Raw genomic sequence first — 23,336 nt, 5'->3', positions numbered from 1 at the left:
CCCTGCAGAAACTTTCTTTCTCTTCCAGCCTGCTAAATAGCTGTTTTCTTACCTATTTCACTTTTGAGCTTACAAATCCTCTGTAACATATTGGTGGCAAGCTTTGCCTTTAAAGCACTGTTGTCCAGCCTTACCACGTGGTGTTCTCTTCCTTTGCAGAATAACTCATTCATAAAATCGACTTTGGGAATTATTTTATTTAAAAGGGGAAAAAAAAGGCTGTGTTAGAGTCAGGTATCTGTTAGGAAGAATTGTTACTGTAATTTGATTTGGCTATCATGTAAATTTTAACATCTTTTCCAGCACGCACACATGATTCTGCATTTGTTTGTGTTTTGCCTTTTCAAGGCTGATTTAAGACCTTTCAGTTAAAGAAACAGAAAGAGCAAGAAGCATTAATACATATCGCATAAAATGTAAGATGACCTTTAGGAATTTTTCTTCTTGCAAGGGAATGGTTTTAAAATATCAAACAATTTCTAAATGTATTCAGAAAACTGCATGTCTAATCTTGGACATAGTTTGTGTGCAAATTATTAAGGATGTTGTAGCAAATCCATCTCAGATTAAAAGTTCATGGTCCTTAATTCCAACATATACCGTGATCCATCGCTGTGAGGGCAAAATTTCTCATTAAATTTGTTTCATGTTTTTAAAGGGTAAAAAAAAAAGGTTTATATTTGGCATTCTGGCTAGGAAGAGGTTCATGACACTGTGGCTCTGTGTTTTTTGCTGTGTACTAATCATGTTGAAGTCACTGCTGATCCAAAATAAATCTGGATTGGTATGGGAACAGCAAATAATCTGTACTAGTTCTTAAAGCCTCCTGAAAACAATGAGTTTTACTCACACACAATTCCACATTGCATTCTGTCCTTGGGCCACTTATGGGGTGAGAGCCATGCATGTGAAGCCTCTGGGCATTTTAGTCTTTAATGCAGCACCCTGTCCAGCATTAGTGCCCAAGTCCTAGTTAGGAAATGATCTGGTGGAGTGCATGTCCTCATTTCAACCTTCGTGTGCTTCAGCAGCCAGAAAAGCTCAGGAGCTTTCTCTTCTGGATGGTGGGTGATGGGGACTTCTGTAGGAACAGCAGCAGAGTTCTCATGAGACCATTTGGCTCCTCTCATGCTCTTGCTGTGCCTGCTCAGACCAAGTCAAAATGTCTTAACTCTCTCTTAACTTCTCCCCTCCCAAAGAGCAGAGGGCACAAGGCCAGGGTGGCTCATTAGGTACACTCATTTCTGGCACCAACATGTCCACAGTAGACATATGACAAAACCAGTTTCTGATGTGGAGTATTTCCAGGACTTTGCCCTGTGGCCAAAGCAGGACTGGTAAACTCCCACCACCGACCAGCTCATCTATCACCAAATGTTTCTGTGCTGGACTGGTTAAGACACTGAAAACCCTTGTTAGTTCTCATATCTCCAAATATTTTAAGGTCATTTCACCGGTTTTGGTAATGTTTGAGCATTTTTGAGACACTATCATATGTCTCAACTAGATCTGTGGATCTTTTAGGGTCCTCATGTATCTCCTGGTGTATTTGAGGGGTGGCTCTGGGAGATCTGTTCTTTCTAGATCCCAGCTATTCTCCTAAATAGGCTTTGGGAAGCACATTCCTTCCTAAAGGGACCTTTCATGTTTTCAACATCTAGACTAGGTACCACTGAAGCCATTTGAGACAGCTTTGTGGCTCTGGTCCAAAATGGTGGAAATATTAACAAAAACATTTATCTCTTGAGAGCAATTTAACAATTTTGTGAGGACAGAAGTGTCTTGTAGCTCCGATTTAGTACAGCATGCAAATCCACGTTTCTTTGCTGCAGATTTGCTGGGAGGAGAAAAGGAGCAGTGTCCCTTTGGTAGCTGTGTCTGTTCTCCCTGACATGGCACAATTGCCTAAGTTCCTTAACCTGCTCAGCCACGGGTTGCAGTATCCCCATTCACACCTGTACAGGCATCAGTGCACATGGAGCATGGCCTCCTCTTCAGACAGCCCTTCAGTTTTGCACATCTTTCCAGGTGAGCACCATGAAAATGGGGAGACAACTGTAATCCAAGAGGATTTAATGAGGCAGCTCATGCTTGTGGCTTAGGTGGTGGTGGCTGCTCATGACTAGCAGACCTCAGCCACCGCGTGGTTTCCGCACTACTGGAGGTGATTTCTTTGCTGCCTGCTGCAGCCAGCCCTGACATGGTCTCTTGCAGCTTGCAGTGCCCAAAAGGGACTGTGATGGCTCGCTGTTTTCTCGTTTTACACAGTTTTTGTCAGTTTTTCCACTGATTTAATACCTGTGATGGAGACATTCGCTTGGAAGTTTCATCTTTGCCTCAGAAACAGCTGCTCACCAGTGCCCTTTGCTATGACTGATGCACTTCTCTCGCACTGGTTTAATAATTTTTACAGTCTGCCATCTCTCACTGAAAGGAGATACCTCCAGCACTTGCATTTCCGCTGAAACTAATTCTCTTGCTGTTTGCTGTTAATTTAGCGACGAGAAACTTTTCCTTCTCTGCAGATGAATAAAAGCAGTCTGCCAGATTCCCTCCTGCTGTCACAGGGATATATTCCTTCCTAGTGTTGCTTTTGACTTGTGGAGAAAGGCAGGCAGCTTGCTTTGCATTGCTTGCCTCCCCCAAAGTGTCTTCTCACCCAAAATTTTATGCTTTCACCTAAGTGTCTTCACAAAAGTCACGTATCAAAAGTTTTCAATGGATGGAGTTTGGAGACAGTGAAAAATGATGATTGAAGTTTGTTTTCTGTCAGTGCAGGACAGTGGCTTCCCATAGTTTTAATATACTCAAATAAAGCAAACCAAAGTAAAATTAAAAAGGGTGATTTAAAATATTCTAATTTGGCATTTAATGAATTAAAAAAGACTGAAAGCCAATGTAAAATGAAATAGAATGTGAAATTCTGAAATTCAGAGTTGAATCTGCGAGTTCAGTGTGACATTTCAAAATTTCCAGACGAATATGCAGTTCCTTTCTACCCTGAGAATAGCAACAAATGTCAAAATGTTGACATTCTTCACAAAACAGTAATTCAAAGTTCTAACCAGCACTAGCTGTATATCAGCTGCTGACTCTGTCATTTTTTCTGGGTGGATTAAATTAAATACTGTTGGTTCTGTTAAAATGAGGAGGAGGAGAAAGAAGGCAGTTGTGTCTAACAATAAGATGAGAAGCTCAGGACTTGTGGTACTGTGGCATTGAGAATGATGTTTTCCTCTCCAAGTTATTATAAATCTCTGCATGAAAATTGTTGTGGGTTTTCTCAGGTGAATAGGTGCTGGCAAGAGATGCAAAGACATATTTTCAGAATGGTGTCCTTATCCTGACTGCAGGAATATGACACAGTCTGGTTCATATCCTAGACTTTTGAAAGCGCCCAGTTCTTGGCTCAAAATGTGTTTAATGTGTTCATTTGAGAACTTTACTCTTTGTTCTTTGTATTATATTTTTATTATTTAAACACTCTATATACTAGCAGGAACCAGCTGATGACAGAGCAATTAATCAGTTTTTTCTCTTAGGTATCATATATTTCAATTGTTTTCCTGAAATAGTGAAACAAAGAGTTGCCAAACAATTACCTTGAAGTTAAAGATAACAGGGAGCCTGCAGTTACAGGAGTAAGTCAGGTCAGCGTATACTGAAAAACCAACTTAAATTTACAGCTTCAGGATGCAGCTTTTGTAGCTTTAGCCTTTAGTCAGCCACAATGGGTTAGAAATATAAGAGGAATAATTGAGAAAGAGGCTTTTGGCATAATACCTGGATGTTCTTTCTTGCTCCTTCTTAAAATAAGCTGAGGACAATGCCTCCACACATGATAAGGCATGGGGCAACCTTGAAGTTAATCAAGGGCTCTGCTTCTGTGCTGGTTAACTCTTGATAACCAAGTGTCTACCTTGAGAGATCCTGCCAGTCTGTGTTACAGACTAACATAAGAATTTTGGGTCTGAGGTCATAAGATGCAGCGAGTGTATACTTACATAGCATCAGACAGGGAGGCTGGCTGGTTTCCAGCAGGGGGGCTTGCCTGAGCCCTGGGGCTGCCTGAACTCAGGTCTCTAAGGGGCAGCCTGCTCTGTAGCAGGATGTGATAAGGATGGTTGGCCTTGCTACTGGTTTACAGCTTTCAGTACAGAAAGCAGCACCCATAAAAGTGAGTGCCTCTTAATTTGCAGGCAGATTCTGGCTGAGTGTGATGGTGCTGCTGATTACTGGAGGAGCTGATTCCTTCCATTTAAAAATACACTCGAGCGCAACCACATTGTAATTCTTTCACAGCCAAAGCACCAGAGCGTGTGAGGAAGCTGTTCTTCTGTCAGATAACCTCTGTGTCATTGTCAAGTTTATTGCAATGAAGCCAGAACCTGAATGGGTAGAGAAATTTGTTCAAGGTTAAGCACCAATTGATTAGAAGAGTAGGGCAGAACAAGGAGACATGGAACATCTTGGTGTCATTTGGTGGCTCTTCTGTTTGAGGTGAAAGGGTCTCTGGCTGCCCTGTTGATGTGAAACTCTTTGGGCTTATGACCAGATGGTAATGCCAGTGTTAAGAGAAATCACTCTGCTCATAACACAGTGACAGCATAGATGATGCTTTGGGTGATGTCCTATTTTGGCCATGCCATTTGGAGTGGATCTTCCTATATTTGGGTGGTTTTCCCACTGACATCTGTGAAGCATATTTGCAGTCTTAATCCAGTTTTTAATGGCACACATAGAGATAAAATAGTAATGCTTTGTTACTGAAGCACCACTTTTTGCAGGGGGCTGTGTACAGTTTAAAAGATGAATCATTTTTCCCTGGGTAGGGATGGTTTTGCATAGGTAGGCTCTTGAGCCTAGTACTTGAATGAGCAGGCAAGTTAGACACTGTCATGGTGCACAGTGAGCAGTGCCAGCCATGAAGATACCACCAAAAATAGATATTTAGTTGTAAAGATTACAAAGTAGTCTATAATGTCTGCTGGTATAATATTTGTTTCATCCAAGAATAATGGTATGAAGCAGTTGCTAATATATGGTTATATTTAGTGATCATAAATGTTCTGGTGTTAAACTAACTTTGGCCTCCACATAAGGGGCTTCCTGTTAAGATTTACCTCTGAATAACTATAAAGAAACATGATATAGTAAATTTAATAGCAGCCTTTGGGGGAAAAAAAGTTTTAAAAAAAAGAGTTTTCCTATCACAGGCTGAAAGAACTCCTGCAAGGCAAACAGAATCTGCAATTACACTGACAGTTTTGTTCTTAAATGAAAATAATAGTGAATTATAAAGCTGTAAAATTGTTTTCACAACAATATTTTGTTTTTATAACTTATACTATTTCACTTAGTTGCTGCCTGGCTCCACAGCAAGTTACATAACATGGTATTATGAGTATGATGCCTCAACTTTTTGTCTAGGGAATTAATTTAAGGCTCTAAACTTTCCAGTCACATTTTCTTCTTTGTTCCAGACGCAATGTATTCTCTCTGCTGGAAGAAATATCAGATGAACTACATCTTGCTTGTAGCAGAGTAATATTCATGTGTCTCTTTATCCACGCTAATAGGGCAGTGACTTAGTTTCACATGGTTCCTCAAAATAGTCCAGATTGAAATGGGCTATCTAAAGTCAGCTGCACAAAACAAATTAGAAGGGTGAAGCTGCTGTGTGTTAGCTGATCAATGTAGCATTAGCAAGGATTTTCCACAGTGTGGTTTAGCACAGACAAATGAATTACTCTTACTGTCAGTATCACTCGTCCTTCCAATTAAATATTTTTCTAAACAAACAAACAAACAAAATTTCCCCAAATGAGTCGGCTGTAACTTAACCTGACTTATTAGGATTAGTTTAGTCATCAATAAAATGGAGACACACCTGAGCTATAATATACAACAGATTAGCTATCATAATTTTCATCCTATTATTACCTAGTTAGACTCTAATTTGCCAACACCTGAATAATCTTTTTTTCAGGATTTTCCTCCAGGTTTGGGAGAACTGGTTGTTCATTAAATGAATCGCTTTCTTTCTGTTGTTGCTGCAGTAGAGCTTAAAGTGAAAACTCATGCCTTTTCCATGGAGAAAAATGGCCTAAGTGTACAGGGAAGCTCCTGCTGTGTATATGTCACTGGTGGATTCCTTCTAGACTGTCACCAGGAAGCCTGAAGGGTTTTATTTTGCTGTCCAACTCAGCCAGCAGAAGAAATCTGCGTGAGGAAATATCCTGCAAGATTTGTATTCTTGTAATCCTCTGTTTCGTGTTTATCTCAGGGACGCAAAGATTCAGGTGGCAATTGTGTTTTCCTGATCTGATGATCAGCATCAGAAAGGTGCCCTGCATCTCTTTGGCCAGCTGTGTTAGAAGACTGTTTTTCTGTTCCTTACTGCATCAAAATCCTTCCCCCCTCCTATTATGCAATACTTACTTGTAACCTCTCTTTCCACAGGCTGCATCCCAAAAACATGCTTTAGAAACACATCAATTCTTGCACGACCTCATTTGAATACTTCAGTTAAAACTCTCTCCTGAACCCATTTTCCCAACTGCATTTCCCATCATCTAGATTTTTCACAACTTTTACGTGTTTCTACATCACTTTCCCTCAGGGTTCTTGTCCTCTAAGGCTTAGGCTTAAAATTAGGCCTTTTGCTGCTGTAGAATTTCCAGATCACTGAGCAAGTGGTGGATGAGTCTCTCTAGTAGATTTTTCAGTACAGAGAAGTAATGCAGTTGTACTGCAGGCAAGCATGGCCTTGTAGGTATCAGTGGGTGTTGGGATTGTGCTTGTGTTTGTTTCTTCATGATGTTGCTTACCAATAAATATGGCCAAATATAGTTTTGAAATCTGAATTCAGCTTCCCACCCACCTTTCTGTACCATTTCACCATCAGGTCACCTTCTACTGAATAAATACAGAACAGCAATTAAAACCATGTGTGTAATTAAAAGAAATTCAGCAGAAATTTCAACAGCATGAAGATAAGAAAGGTAGAGGGATAAAGACAACTGGAAGCTCAGTTCTGTGTGACCTGCTTTTGAATAAACAACATTATATTCCACAGTCAATTATCCAAAAAGTACAATGTGTTCTGTTGCCAAAAAAAGGTTGTCAGATAGAAGTGGTTAGTCAAAAGGACACATGCACTGGAGTGAACATTAGTCTATTGTACTCAGTATAATATTATACAAACAGAGCTGGCTTGTTACTGGCTTTTTTCTTTTTTTTTTTTAATTTTTGGCTACAGATGTGATTATGCAGCTTTTTAATATTACTTCATGAACATCTAATTGCAGGCTTCAGCAAGAGGTGCAGACCTTGCTAGGGAAATCAAATAAGGTATGCTCTGTGCAGCCCAATAATAAGGCTTCCAATACAAAAGTGGAAAAACAAGTCATTAGTTACAACCATCGAACGGAGGTCTAATGGGAGCCACAGGATAAACATTCCATTTTATTATGTCTTCGTTATATGTTTTGCAAGAATCCGTGGTTATAAATTAAAATTGCTTTTTGCAGCAGCGGCTGTAAAAAAGTTCAAAATCTGTGAATGTACCTATTATTTTTATTTATATCACAGCAGGCTGCTAGCAAAATTAACTTTTTTCCCCCTCCTATTTGTTAGTTAAAAGATGGAAAAAGCATACAAATGCATATCTGCAGGCAGCACTCGAAAATGCCCCCGAGCCTTTTTTTTTAAAATGAAGATGGCATCAATTTAAAGTGGGAGACAAGAGAGGATAGGGAACCCAAACATCTCAGATAAAATTAACTTCTTCACCATTACACAAGTTGGTAGGGTCTGGTGTTTGTTTAGAAATTTAAATTAATGCTAGTGAAAGCATCCAGATTGTACTTTGACAGATGAGACAAGGATTTGCTTGAGACCATGTTGCTGACAGAGCAGAAGAATTTCCAGGACTTTTCTCCAATTGAACTGGCAATTGTGGAGACCCTGATTACCAGCAAAAAAAAAGCAGTATTAGGACAGGATTTTCCAATGCTGTCTTCTGCCTTCTGAGCTGCTGTGTGAGAGAATGTGTTCAACCTCTGACTCTGCCCCAGACTCTCTCTTGAACCTTCCAGCAAAACAATTAATTTTTTTGTTTCTTAATACAGCATTTGGAAGTCACTGCCCCAAGGTAACAGCCAGAGCAAGAGATCTGTGGAATGGAAATTTGTGGTGGTTGAAAACATCTGTTTCTCCTTTTAGAAAGGATACAGACATGCAGTCGTAAACCTTCATCACCATCATCAACCCTTCTGCTTCCATTTAGGAGTTAATTATTACCTGGGGCACCATAGGCAGCTTCTCCTCTCGAGGAAAGAGGCTATACAGGACAGGAGATCTGTGGCTTTCAGTGTGCAAATCCCAAGCATTGGCAAATTGCTTCTGAGCTTTACTTCCTCTGATCTAGGAAAGCCTTTTGTCAGAAGCCTAAATTCATTATGTGGAGGCTGTACGTCCAAGGGGGAAAAATAATTGTATGCAAATGAAAAAAGGCAAAAAACCCACTGCTACAGAGACTTTTTAACTCTTTCACATTAGCATTCCTGTGGGCCATTGAGGAAGCAAGCTAAGGTGGTTTCACTTGGGCTGGGAATTCCTGCTGTTGGCAGGGTTGAGGTTCATAGTCATCTTTCTCCAAGGACTGGTCAAGAAGAGGCTCCAGTCAGGGACCACAGCTCTTCTCTAGGATGGATCAGATTAAAGTATGATACATGTTCCTAAGTCTCCATGGTGCTGCTCTTGCTACTGCCTGGTTAACACCATTATAATTCTGCTAGTGATGCTTAGTAATTGTTCTAAATACTAGATAATGCCAAGAATTCAATACCATGGAACCTAATTGTTTTTCTGTCATTGGGAAATTAAAGAACCTTGTGTTTAGTGATGAGGAGCTTGCTTTAAAGTAAAAACCTGGATTTTTCATTGCAGGACGAGTTCCTGCAAGCTTTGCTTCCCACTGTGCTGCCAGTTGCTGAGAAATTATTTTATTTCCCAATTTAGATGTTGGACAGTGACTCAATATGCCCTGGAAATACTATCATTCTGGCAATTTTCTCATGTGGTAGCTCAGCTTAATGTTGGAGAAATGGGTAGTTATGAGTCCAGACACTATAACGTTGGACTTGGGTTCTAAAAATAACTGCTTGGTTAACTTTTAGTCGTCAACAATTTTCTGCTGCCACACATGTTAGAAAATGGAATAAATGGCCTCATTCAATTCCAGACACACTCTGTGGTCAACAGAAGTATCTGCAGAAGATTAAATATGGCGGCAATACAGATAAATGCAGTGGCCACTCTCCCCATATGGCATGTGCACCCTGATGTTTAGAACCTTGAGAGCAGAAGAGTTAACTGTTCAGTAAGAAGAACAGGTGAGCAATTGTGCATCTAGATAGACTTTACCAGCATGCCTGATTTCTCAAATGTCTCATTTCTGGCTTTAGTCTTGGGGGTTTAACCTTTTTTCTTCTTAGTTTCCTCTCTGAAACAGGTATAATGTTTACCTCCTGTATCACAGTGGGGGTTTCAAGACTTGATTGTCTGCAAATTAGTTTTAAAGTCTATAAATGCAAAGTAGTGTTCCTATTTTCTGTGTGAAAGGCAGTGAAAATCATTTGCAGAACCTCTCACAGCAGGCACAGTGGTTATTTGAAATGAAGTATATTTCTGTACCTTTGTATGTAAATGAAAGAAAGATCTCTCTTAAATCTGTGGCTATTAACAACAGTTAACTTTTAGCATTTATGTAGTGTTTTATATTGTGAGAGCTCTCGTATGAATCTCAACTAAATTCTTCACAAAGCCTCTGAAAAGCTTATGGCAATATTCTGCTGTTATGGTCATTTTCCCAGACTCACAGAGGGAGAAAGTACCTCAGCCAGGCTCAAATGGGTAGCAGCCCCATGGCTTTCTCCTCCTTCAGTGACAGACAGAAAGCAAGGACCTGTTCCAGGCAGATAAAAAAGGTTCCCTCAGAGGTGGAGAATGAGCTATTTAATCAAGTCATACAGTTTTATGCATAAGTCAACATTCAGAGGGTGAGGTATATACATTCCTTGAGGAGCAGTGCAGAACTGTGACCTTGTCTGGATCTAGGGGCTTTGGTGGGATTTAGGATGAATGTGGCCCACTCTCCCATGTGCTGAGTGTGTGCTTAGAGCAGAAATATGCAGTGCCTCACCGTGGCTTAAGTCCCTGTTTTATTTTTTTGCCAAGCATGAGGAAAGGCCAGTGAGATCAGGCATGACTACTGACATCCTCAGCTTTCCTTTTACTGAAGCATCTGCATGTTTTATGGGGAACCAGATGCAAAGAATGTGGGAAATGAGGAAGAGGATAAATGTTGTTGCCCAGTGTTCAGGATTGTTCAACCAGTTTCCTTTGGTCTTCAGTCTGGGATGGTTCATCAGACATTTGGTGGCCATGTTATGCCCCATTTGGTTTTAGAAGGCTTTAAAACAAACTAATTTATGGAAGGAGCTGTGTTGCAGCTGGAGTCAGGCTATCTCTGTACAGTAATTCCAGCTGTTGCAGGAATGAGATGAGAAACCAGGAATGGAAACAAGCAGACATCCAAAAAAGCCGCATCAGATACAACACCTCATATATGAAGCATACATGGAATTTGTATAGAATGACATTTTAGCTGTGAGTTTGGTCTATCCTATGAAGGCTCTTGAGTTGTAATGTACAGGTTTTCATTTTGCAGTGTGTATATTGGATCAGAGTGATGTCGCTATAGCAGTATTGACTTTGGAGCAACTCTGTTGATTTAGCAACAGCGGGGAGTATAGATCAGAAGCTAACATAGTATTGTCATCTGTGGTTCTCAAGCAACAACTAGGAGACCGAGTAAATCATAGAGTAGCCTTTTCTGTTCTTGTATTTCCTGCCTCCCTAAAACAATTACACATTGAACCTGTTCCTGGTACAACAGTGACTTAATGGTTAGCTCTAGGGAAATCAACACCTTATCCCTGCTGGTTACCAGCCATAACATTTTTCAGTACTTTCTTTTCTGAGACATTTTTTCTATGCAAACTTAAAAAAATTACTTGGAGATTTTACTTCACATGTATAAAGATATCCCTGTGTGAGTTCTTGTAAAGAAGAAGGAAGAGGAGTGCTTTAACAGTAAATAACATCCTGCAGTGAAAACCCGTCCATTTCTGGGGAGGTTTTCTGTAGCATTCCGAGTGGGCTGTGAGTGATTGGGGCTGTTTCTGAACAGACACCACCAGTGATGTGAACCTCATCAGAAAGGACTGTTGGCAATATAGGTAGAGAGCAAAGGCAGGTATCAGGAGGGGTTGGTTGTGAACATGCATCCTCACAGATATGAAGCAGAAATAATGTTTAAAACTTGGGCCCTTTTTACAGATATACATTTCTTCCTAAGCTTTCTTTCCAAGCCCCCTACTCCTGATTTTTCCCAGAAGGATTTCTCTTAATCTCACATCTTATTTTTCTTGGTCAGAGTTTTTTTCCTGCTTCTCTTACGCTCTGCACAAGAGGCAGCTGTTCACTCCTCCTCAGTGATGAATATATACAAGGGTCAGTATACAGGGTCCAGAACATTGTGATGACAGTGAGCAAGGCAGCTACACTGAGCTTTTGCTGATCAGAGTTTATTACTCATGGTTTCATGTCAGCTCATATCTGCCTCAGCTGTTCTGCAGATGCCTTTCTTTCCCAACACTGATTTTTCACTTGAATTGCAGGAGATTGCAGTTCCTCAGCCAAGGTGTGTGGCTTTCCTCAGACCTGTGTGATTGCCACTGTGTAGTTCTAGATTGGCAGAAGCTCAAGTGATTTGAGTGCTGGGAGAACCATGAGGACTCAAATTGTGGGACTGCAGGAATGAATACAAAAAATCTACCTGACAAAAAGAAGCAACTTGGAATTGCTGACATACGTTTAGTTGGAGGTTTGTTGTGGGATATTAACACCCAGATGCATGCACATGTGTGTAGACAAATACCAGCTGGGTAATAACACTTCTAGAATTCTACCCATGTCCTCAGTGTTGGCTTATCATCCATGATTTCTGCTCTTTTGTGCCTCCTATTCATGAAGTTTAAAGTACTAGCACTGAGGACTGACTCCTATGGCCTTCAGCTGAGTATGTTCAATGAGTTGTTTTTAATCAAAACATGATATTTGAATGGCCTAATGTCAGCCTTTAGCACAAAGAATTCACCAGCTTGGTTTGGCAGCTTGCACCCTGTATTACCTTCCTTTTCCCTGGGTGTTACTGTGGATGAGCTGTTTCACACTGGTTTCCCCCATCAACCTGCTTGCCCCAGGCATGAGCAATTCAGGTGGTTCATTCTCCTTTCATAGGAACCCTGGTGGGATCAAGAAATCTTCCCACCAGGGAACAAGCCTGGAAGTTACTGTGTGCAAGCAGTGAAGGACCATAAGAATACCTCTGAATAGGCAGCTGCTCATCATGCAAATGCAAAAAACAAACCTTGTTTGGGTTAATTAACATGCCCAAGTCCAGAGAGAAAGTGGTGTTGAAGTGGGGGAAGTGAACCCTGAGGTTTTTGACACGCAGTGGTCTGTGCTTCCCCTGAAAAGGGGAAGTTGTAATGGCACCTGTAAGGTTTGTGGGGTTTTGTGTGAGGCCATCCAAACCGCCAAATCCAAATTTCAGTGAGTTTCTCAGTTTTCCTGTGTTCCTACTTCACTGGGCTCTCAGAGAATGTCTCAGGGAAAGGGCCACGTCTGTGTGTCCTCCTGGGAGCTGCTGGGCACCCCTGGTGAGCCTAGGAGCTGAAGTTCTGATGCCTTTCAAGTGATGCTTCAGAATGACATTGCCTCTCTGGCTGGGATGCCCAGGCACGGGGCAGTGAGCAGAACAAACAGGGTGGGTTGGAGTGTGTGTGTTTGCTCAGCAGAGTGCAGCTGCCTTGTCTGCTTGTTTCAGAGCACAAGGGAAGGGGGACAGCCAGCGGTCACCAGCCGCCTTTAGTAAAACATTATCTCAATTAATCCTTTGGTTGTGTTGTTTTTTAAGGGACAGCACTGCCCACACAGCATGTAAGTTTATCCCCTACCTTGTCTTAGTCAAAAGGCTAGGGCAGCCTGACAGTGCAGCAAGCCCAAAATTCCTCCTGTGGATGACACTGAAAGAGCAAACCTCAAGAAAAGCTTTCAATGTAGCTCAAGGCACAGCCAGAACGGCTTGTTTGATCTCTCCCTGCTTTCCCTCTCTTGCCACCACAACACACAGTAGTACTTGCTGATTCACAAATGCATGTATTCCCTCTCACTCTACATCTCTCTCTTGCATCGTCTGACAAACAAGGAGCTTGTACAACTATCTGACTTCTGGTGAAAGCACTGAGCACCTTGCAGAGCTGACCTTCAGTGTTTTCCTTGCTGCAGCATGAGCAGGTTTTAACTTAAAAGTGACAGGTCAAGACCAGGGCCAGACTAACATTGTGTTTGATGTTCTGCTGGTCCAGCAGTATTTGTCTTGGTTATATTGTTGTAGTAGTAGTGAATTCCAGAAGTTCATTACTGTTTCTTTTCCTGTGTCTTCAGCATCCTGACCAATAATACCAGTAGTCCTTCCTTTTTTTATTTTATCCCCAAACCAAGAGACTGTTAGACATACCACTTTCTGCAATCTTGTGTTCTGGAAGGCCACTGCATATATCCATTACTCTCTTTGTCTGGGTCATTTGCAGATGTGCTGGTGCCTTGTATATAGTTCAGCATCCTGAGAGACCTGCTATTTTCCCCGTCACTATTTTGGTCCCAGTCTCTGCTTTGGAGAGTTTTCTGTTGTCATTCAGTGTCTAGGGGGCTGCTGGCTTTCTTAAGCACCTTAGTTGGCTTGTGCTGGGACACTGGCACTTGTTCAGCTGGGGCTGGTGATCTGTGTATATTTGACATATCGTTTGCTCTTGTCACGCCATGTGTCCTCTAATTACACGGTCCTGGATGGGTGCCAGTAGGAAAAGGACAAGACATACAGCACAATATGAGATGGCAGAGAGGTTTTACTGGTGTGTGAGGAAAGATTTTATCCTGCCCTTTTAGCAAATGTTTGATATTCACAGGAATGTCCAAAGTGCTCTCCTTGTTCTCCAGAGCTGGGGCCCAGCTCCAAGCAGTTGCAAACAGCCCTCTCAGCCTTGCACAAGGCTCTGTGATGTGAACACATGGCTGTTTTCACACAGGTCCTCCCTGCACAGGAGTGGTGTCCCTAGTGCCAAATCACCTTTGAGCCACAAAGCACTTATTAATCCCACCAAAAACTCTGTGACTGACTGAGACAAATTCACCTTTGAAAATTGAACTAATGCAATGTGATGACTCAGAAACATCAAGGGATTTTTTATTTGTTTGTTTTGAACCACAAATGGTGCTGCCTGAAGTTTACCTAGGGTCAAGCTACAAACTATAGAGCCAAATTTTGACTGTGCTGATCTTTGGAGCTTAGCTCATTATAGGAAAGCCAGTCTTTAACTGGGATACATAATCAGATTTGAATTTCACCTCAGAGCCAAGAACTGATCTCTAACTCCTACAGTTCTGCATTTTCTATAAAGTACGTATTTATAGTCAATGTGACACTGCCACATGACTGGTAAACAAGCAAGTCCAAAAGTAAACACTGTAAAATAGGAAACTATGGGCAGTATTTACATCATCAAAGTTTCCCAAAATATCTTCAGCTATTATCATTTGTCTAATGCTGTCATCATCTTGTTTGTTTGTTTTTTGTTTTCCTTAATTGACTTTGTACAGATTCCTTTTGATGTGAACTACACACCATCTTTTGCTGGTATTTTGTCAGGGAGAAATATTCATCTGATTTGGAGGGAAATCCTGTTCAGGCGTGAAGATAAAACAAAGATTTGTGTAGTAGGTGCAAATTACATCTGTTTTCATCCTTTGTTTTAGTATGAATATATCATTTAAGTGGGGAGAGCTGATGCTCATTTGTAGTGCTAAACCAGTTGTTGATCCTCCTAAACTGAGTGAAAGTAGTGAAAAATTCCCAGGAAAAGTAAAGAAGAATTTTTCTTTTTGTATCTTCACATGTGATCTTGCCAAAATTTCTAGCATGCTCACAGTGCTCTGACTTCATTGCTGCTTCGCTTTTTTTGACTTGTGATCATTTCAGCTTCATTACTAACAACTAACCCCTTTCATCACTCTCTCTCTCTCTCTCTCTCCCTCTGTTTATTTAGAGATTGACCTTTTGAGTGTTTGCACTAACAGTTCCTCTTTGTGAATTGTTCAACTGCTGAAAATAAGGTCCAAGAAAGGGAATGTTATTTTTCTCTTGCATACTCGCAGCATTCAGAAGTTGTGCCTGTGCACCTGCTTTTCAAATGAAGTGCACCCAGCTGCTCTTGCCTGTTTTGGGATGCCCAGAGCTTAGGAGACAGTGCCCTGAAGTGAAAATTAACAATTGTGATTTGGCCTAGAGGATGGCATTAGGATATATTGGCACCAGTGATAACAAGGGAGTCAAGCATTTTGTTTTGCATCCCCTTTGAAAAGTTTCAGGAATGCACAGTTTCTCCAGAGCTGCACACATGAACAACATATTCTACCTCTTGCATGACTGGCTATGAGAAAGACTGCAGAATCTGCAGCATTAGGAGAACAAAAGAAATATTCTCTCTTTTTTTTCTTACAGCACCTGAGATGCAAATGAAAGGCAGAGGAGTCTTGCATATGGAAGAGACTGTACATTTTCAGTTTTTTGTAATCCTTACTACAGACAGAAGTGTACATTTGTTAACAGGACAGTGAGATCTTGGTCTGGCAGTCATTCTAGAGATTAATGTTTTGTCCTCTGAACCATTGATAAAATTTCCTGTATGAAGAAGAGGAGGCAGAAAGTTTAAGCAGGAAAAAGCAGAAACTCAGATCAAACTAGAGGAGCAAGCGCTGAAAAAGCCCACAAGTCCTGTTTGCTCTGCAGCAAAGCAAAGCTGAGGAATGGGAGACACAGAGAAAGCAGGACACTAAGGATTGATGTCTACCACAAACAAAAGCAGCTTTGGAATGGTTATTGCATAGGACAGCGCTTAGGAACCCCAGTGCTCAGAATTAGGCTAGAGTGACTGTGAGGGCTTTTGACAGAGCTCTAGGATGCATCTCCTCTGTTAAGTGTGAGAGAAACGAGAAACCACAGGGAAATGACTGCAAACCCCCTTGTCAAAAGCTTTGAGAAATCTTCCTGACTTTTACTTTTCCAAATTTGACACTGTTATTCCTAAATCTGTTACATTACAAAACACAGCACATGTGCAAGCTGCTGAGTTGCTGTTTAATGAAGCATAGTTTCCTATTGCCTGTGAGACAGTTTTTACAGACATGAGGTTTGCACTTTGGTTTGGCTACTAGACCCGAGCCCTGAGCTCAAGGGACTGCAGTGGTCTCAAGCAAGGGACAATCATTCTGTTATTTCTGCACCTCATTTAGCAACCCTGTTGAATTATCTGAGACTGACCAGATGAAAGCCGAGGTCAGACTCCACGTCTTCAGCCCCAAGAAGAGCTATGAGAAGTTAATCTTCGTGGTATGTGGTGTCACCATTCAGCTGCACTGTCACCTGCAGTGTTCTAACCACATGGTGCAGGAAACAGCAATACATTGAAAGTAGAAAATATTCTGCTCCTGTCACAGTCATTTCAGGCCCAAAGCTGGGTCTGGCCACGTCCTCTGGCGCATAAAAACTTTCACTGGCTGTGGGCTCTGGCATCTGCCTTGCACACAGGTTTCTCAATCTATTGGTGAAGTGCCACCTTTTGTTTAAATCTTATGGGATTGCAGCTGGCCAGGTTGGTCATGCTGAAATATGTAAGTGCTGTGCCTTGCAGCCTCTGTGATCCATCTGCAAGAGAGATTAACCTCCTAGGTGTCCCTTGCCTAATCCCTGAGCTCTGACATGGCCAGGCTGTTCTTCAGCCAGTAACTCATGCTGGTGCTGGTACCAAGTTCCCAGTATCCTTGGGTTAGCCTGTAAGGTTGTTGCTTTGTCCTTAAGTTATTTACTCTGAAACTGCCCAAATGTCATGGATTAAGCCAAACACAGCACTCCAAAGCATACTGTCTTGATTACAGTAGGTTTGGCTTTGCTTATTGCATTTATACTTTTCCTTCCTGATTATATGACTGTATCTTGCACACCCAGGATCCCTTATTTATTCAGGATTGAGTATATTTCAGAGATAGCCTTCCAGACACTTCTCCTGGCAAAGGCCATTTCTAGATGGGAACCCCAGTGTTGCTACCAAATACCTGCTGGGCTCCTGAACTGAATTCCTGCTGGTGTGGTACTAAGAGGGTGCCCAGGCTTAACCAGTCCTGTCAAGGTGTTTCTTCCATAGCAAGTTTGATCGGAACAAGTGTGGGCCTGGCCCACATTGGGGGTGGTGAGCTGCTTTGGGGAATGGATTTGGGAGGGTTTGAGACCTGAGCCGCCTTGTAGTCTTCATTCCCCAAAACAAGGAAAAATTCATTTTTATTGCCAAAGCAGAATTTTTATTCCTTCAATATAAATCAAGGCCTCAGGCCCGAGTGTTGCAAACACAAGTTAGCACCTGCTCTTTCTCATTAGAAATAACTGCAGTGAGAGTATGATACTGCAGCTGTAACGTATTGCAATTCCTCTTCTTTTTCTTTCTTTTAAGGACAAATTTTTCTCTCTGGCACCCAGCATTACAAATACACATCTGTATTTGGCTGCTAAAGAAGCAGCCTGAGGTATGATTTTCCATAGTACAATGCATTTGACTTCGGTAGGCACTGAGGGGATGCAGCAGTTCAGAAAAGGTGACCTCTCATTTAGTGTTTACAGATGCATTTCAAAGCTTGACTTCAGGCACGTGAGTTTGAAAATGTTTGATCTAAAGTCCTTTTCCCCTTTTGGTTTACTGCCAGCTCTTATCTGGCCATTACTGTTGCAGGTCACCACATTATCCCTTACTAGCAGCTATCAGTAAGTGTCAATTCCCAGCAAATGAATTCAGCAACTTGACAATATTTTTTTTATGACATCTATTTAAAGATGACAAAAATCATAAATCTTGTAGGCTTGTCACTGAGAGTTTTTATTGAGTTTGTTGATGAAACAACTTCACAGCTCAGCTGAAGAGGAACTGCAGGATATGAAGAAGCAAAAGACTTTTGATAGTGTGCAATAGTCCAAGAAATTGAAGATAGAAACCAACTTGCTGGCATTCGGTCCATATTCCTTCTTCCTGGTCAGAGCAGGAGTTTCTCTTCACACCCCTGAGAGAGGCAGAGCACTTGCCAGTGCATCTGGAAAAGAGGCCAATCACCGTGTGAAGCAGGGGCTGTGTTTGACCACGGGAGTTAGAGAAGGGGAATTAGGACCTGGAGGGCGGCAGTCGGGGCGAGTGTCACCTCCCTGAGTGCAGCAGTGTTTCCTTCTCTCCTTCACATCCTGCAGTGGAAAGTTCCATTGCAGTGCTGTTGTTTTACAACTACAAATTTTGTTTGCTGAGGAAAGTTTGAATCTTGTGGACATTTTGATAACAGCCCATAAACTCTCCTCCATAAATCTGTTTGGTGAATTCCCTGGTTGCCATTTGCATTCCCATCCTCTGGGCAGGCCAGTGGCTCTCATTGATACTTACTTTATTTTGCAGTCAACAAATTGACTGGCAGAGTTTACGGGGTATTTGCAGCATTATGCAACAAGTGGGAAGGTTTATGGTTTTCTGTAGAAGGAAGATATAATTGTAAGAACTAATATAACTGCTTTAGCAACCACCCTGACACCAGGTTGGTCCATAAAATTCCAAAGTCTGATTGAAAATAGTATCTAAAAAGCATGTCTCAGGAATAAACTTCTATTTAACAGAGAGGAATGGATTTTACCTGGTTTTAAGTGTTGAAGTTATTTTAGGTAACATTCCGTATTCTTGAAAAGCAGGGATTGGTTCATCTTCCAAGCTTCAGCAGACTGATGTTACTTAAAACAGTGGCATAGTGATTCTGCAGTTGTATGTTTATCAAAGTTAATGTATTAAATGTAGTATTAATGTCTTCTGCTGTAACAATAGTATTCTGGTGTATCTTGTTCCACTGTTCATTCAGTGGAACAGTCAGTCTTGCATTACCCATCAAAAAAGCCCCATTCTGCAGAGATAAAATCAGACTGTGAGGTAAATCCGAACTAGGTTGTGCTGGTCTCTGAAGAGAAATTACATTTTTAAAACCTGGCCTTGGCTAAACTCCCACTGACTTTGACTGAGCCAAAATTTGACCTATGGTATAGTAAGCACCATTCTTTTTCCCTTAAGTGATATTGAGTCACATCAGAGGTCCTTTAAGTGTCCTTCTGTGTTTCAGTCTCGCTGCAGATGATGCTTGACCAGCACTCCCATAAAACATGCATGCACTTAGTCAAAAAACCAGCAGCACTGACTTGTCTGTGTCCAGAGTGCACAGCTTTCCTTTCCTCTTTGCCATGCTGTCTCAGAGGATCCCAGCTCCACTGCATGAATGCTCTTGTTCTCTGAGATGAGTTTGGAAATGCAAGCCCCAAGGTGAAATTTCCTGCACTGGTATTAGGCTCAAAGACAAGTGACTCCATCTTCTAAACACTGTTGTTGTAGCACTTCCAACTTGCTTCATGAAGTTGCCCAGATTCATGACCTGTGTGCTTTACAGGTAGGTGTGTGTTTTTATAGCTATACTATATTTGTGTATGTTGTATATATTATACATATGTGTACTATATACCTGGGATTATAGTTTTGAAAAATCTTGGTCTTGTTATCTCACTAACTCTTTTCTCTGGAGTATTCAAAGCAGAGCATGGGGAGAATATGTTTAAAAAGTTTTATACCGAAGGAGTGGAATTGGGATGTTGCAAACTTGCCCAAGGGGAAGAAGTAATGTCAGTTTAGTGCAAAGCATTTCACAATGTTAACCTCTGGTACATCAGACCTAAAGCCTTTACTACATATGCACGTGGTTTTGGTATTGCCAGTTCCTCAATTGGATTATTTTAAACTAGTGAGCAAAACTACAAAGCCTTTTCTGTGTCATTGCTAAAGGGTCTCAGGAAACTAATTGCCACAGCAGAGAGTCCTGAACTCTGACCCTTGGCCTGAGAGCTGCAGTAGGTTCTGTCCTGTGTGTGGCACAGCACAGAGCAGCGCAGTGTAGACTGCTGTCCTGTGTTGGTTATCAGGCATGCTAACAATGTGTTCAGCAGATTTCTCTCTACTCATGCCTATTTAAAAATGTCATTTTAATAACTGAAGGCTTAATGCTAAACTTCCAAACTTCTAATGTTGTTTACACAACAAACAAATCAGATCTATTTCGACAAGCCGTAAATCTTTGTCAGGTGCCATCACCAGTGCTGTTTTATAACAGCACTGGACTTTCAGGAATTGCAGTAAATAAATGAATGAAATTAAAGCCCTGTGGTGAACTTCAGCCAGGGCAGTGGACCCACTGGAGGCTGTCTGCCTGCTGCAGAACACCACTTCATCTTCTCTGATGAATCACCACGTTGTGTGCAGCATTAATAAACAAGTGCCAGAGAGAAAACAAGGTGTTATCTAGATGTAATGAACTCCTGAACTGACTGGAGAAGGTGACATGCTGACATGAAGTCATCCACTACGAAGCAAGACAGGCCCCCTCACCTCTGGAGCCCAGTGATAGGTATCACAAAGCCACTGTTATCTGAACAATTATCTGTGGAGCCAGCCCTGCATGGTTGCCCCATTAACATTTCATGTGCAAAGAGATGAAGCTGTGAATGTTTAAAAGTCTTCCAGTGGCTGAACTGCAAAGCTTTTATATTTTCTTTATTTGAAGACTTAGCACACAGGCGTGTGCGTGCACATAATCTTCAGCCTGGAGATTTCAAGCTGTTAGGTAAATGAAATGTTTCAATGACAACTTTTTTGGGTTTGTCACTAGATACTGTTAGCCTTTAGTAAATTAGGAATAAATACTTGCAAAGAGAGTTTCATTTTTCTATAAGCACTATTTTCTGGTGGCAGCTGGACAGATAATGCAGCCACAAAGTGAAACTTCTTTATAAAGAAGTGCAAGTACAAGCTCTTCTGAGGCTTGCAGGCAAACCCCTGCAGCTTCATAGCAGTAGTCAGCAATATTTCAAACAGTGAGAAGATAATGGTCACTTTGAAATGTAAGAAATGGATTTGGATGGTAAATTTCAAAACCAAGCGCCGATCCAACAATTGTGACCACATCTGATTGCAGCAGTCATGCTGAGGGGGGCCTGAGTCATAGTCACACTTGAAGCCTTTGTGCCTCACTCTGGTTGTAAAAAATGGGTTTGAAGTGGGGGTTAATTGATCTGCACCTGCCCAATGCAGGACCTGTTAAAAAAAGGTGTAGGGCAAATGTGAACCAGGCATCTTGTAGATGGAAGAATTATTTTTTCAGTTTATGGGCACTTACAGAATTTTCCTCTCTTGCAAGTAGGTGAATGTGGTTGTCTCCACTGTTATTCTGCCCACCTTGAAAAGAGTGGGCTGCTCAGATTGTCTGAGAGTGTTGGGTAGTTTTTTAAAAGCTGAGTTCTTTTGAGATGTCCAACATGAGGTGTGTCAGTGTCTTCAGAAAATGTTGGGTTAGGTTTTTGAATGTGATTTAAGGTACTGTGAGCTGCTAATTAACTTATTTTTTTCAGTCTGTCCTGCCCTCTTGTCAACCCAGATGTTCTGCTTAAACCCAGAGAAGGGGAAAGTGCATCTGCCCAATGTGCCTGTACGTGAGAGATTTGCAAAAAAAGTAATGCAGGATGCAAAATGAAAAGTCAGATTGTGTCTCTGGTGTTTCTCATGCATTCCCACAGCATATACAAGTCTCTAAAAGCATGTCTTTTCTGAAATGCCCCATTTCCCTTTCACCCTCTGTAATGCTGCTGCTTCTGTCCAGCCAGCATGAGTTGAGCTGTGGAGTTCAACTGCCTTGTGAATTAATTACAGGGGTGAAATCTGCTGAGGAAGAGAGATGAGGGGATGCAGTCACAGGAGCCCTTGGCTCGCATGTCGCTGCCGCTGCCGCAGCTCTTTCAGCATTGGACAGAGCTCTGCGGGGCTGCTGGGGCGCAGCAAACGCCGCAGCCGCCCTCGGCAGCAGCAGGGCTCCCAGAGGGGCTTCCAGAGCTGGGCAGCCTTGAGACACAAGGTTTTGTGTCTCTGAAGGTGTTGCCACAGTTCCTAGCAGCATCATCAGAAAGCCATAAGAAGCTCAGTACCTTCTTGGGGAAAAAGAGTTAATGGAATTTGGTTTTGGCTGGATGGGTATTGTGTGTGTTTCTTTGATGGTGTTTTAGATAACCTAGTGGAAACTTAAAGATTCACTTTTAAACCAGTATAAAAATAATACTGCCCATCTGTTTAACTAGTCTTGGTCTGTCTTGTAACAGTTCACTGACCATCTGTTACTGTGGTGTAGAGATAGACATTGTGAATCCACTTGACTGTGTGGATTTCGGACTTCAGTTTATTTTTGGTTGCTGGTACATATGGACCCTGTTCTGTTACTCTTGATGTGTTTGTTCACAAGGACTTCTTAGCGCTGATTTCCCTGGGAGGAGTGTTTCAGAATGGGGGAAGAAGGGGAGGAAAAGCAATTAATTTTCTACTTCAATAACCACAAATAATTTTTTCTAGTTTGGATCCCATCTCACTGTCTTTTCCCCAGCAAGCTGTGTGGATGGATTAAGCAGTCAGTGGAGAATGGCAATCCAGATGTGAACTATCTGATTAATGAAGTCACTGTCAGACATGCATAGTAAAACTCAGACAAAATGAATCATTTCAGAGTTCTCTTATCAGTGTTTCTGCTGTCTCCCCTCTTTCACATGGTGTTAAAGGCTGGGCAGGGTGTCTGGGCCCTGCCACAGTGCTCCTTAGTCTCCACATCCAGCAGGTGTCTGATAAATTAGAATGGTACTTAGCTGGCTGGATGCATTTGCAGGGCCTGATTGTGGGACATGCTCTTGGGTTTGGCAGTGATGCTCTCGGTTTTATTAGTGGTGCTTTTAGTAGCCCAAGTTGAAGTAGTCTCTGCACCAGGCAAAGATCAGGAGGAAGTGTTTCCTTTCCAGGGGCAGCCAGTGTTATGAAAAAGAGCTGATGTTAGGTTGGGCTTGTTCATGCTTGCAGATCACCATTTGTTGCCTCATCTGTAGTGTATGGCTGTTTTATTGACCGTTACTGAGTTCAGTCTTGGTGAAAAGCATTAGAAGAAAATTTTTCCTAAGATCATAATGTTGTTCCCTGTGGACAGCTTCCCAGCAGAGGCTTCAT

The 23,336-nt window shown here is 41.7% G+C and overlaps 1 protein-coding gene across 3 annotated transcripts in view; it reads left to right on the top strand.

The window, feature by feature from the left end:
• Nucleotides 1-23,336, top strand: part of LPP (LIM domain containing preferred translocation partner in lipoma) — a 200,726-nt gene that overhangs the window by 88,705 nt on the left and 88,685 nt on the right. The window contains exon 4 of one of the 3 annotated variants that reach the window (XM_054282953.1): nucleotides 1,525-1,543. The exons of the other annotated variants lie outside the window; for them this stretch is intronic. Within the exon in view, the coding sequence (XP_054138928.1) occupies nucleotides 1,525-1,543 (19 nt within the window). The remainder of the gene's footprint in view (nucleotides 1-1,524; nucleotides 1,544-23,336) is intronic. 3 annotated transcript variants of the gene reach the window in all.

Source organism: Melozone crissalis, unplaced genomic scaffold (assembly GCF_028551555.1).
Source record: "Melozone crissalis strain CALT ecotype California unplaced genomic scaffold, PUWL_Pcris_2 ptg000034l_1, whole genome shotgun sequence".
Lineage (NCBI taxonomy): Eukaryota > Metazoa > Chordata > Aves > Passeriformes > Passerellidae > Melozone > Melozone crissalis.
This window is presented reverse-complemented; position numbering and strand designations above follow the sequence as displayed.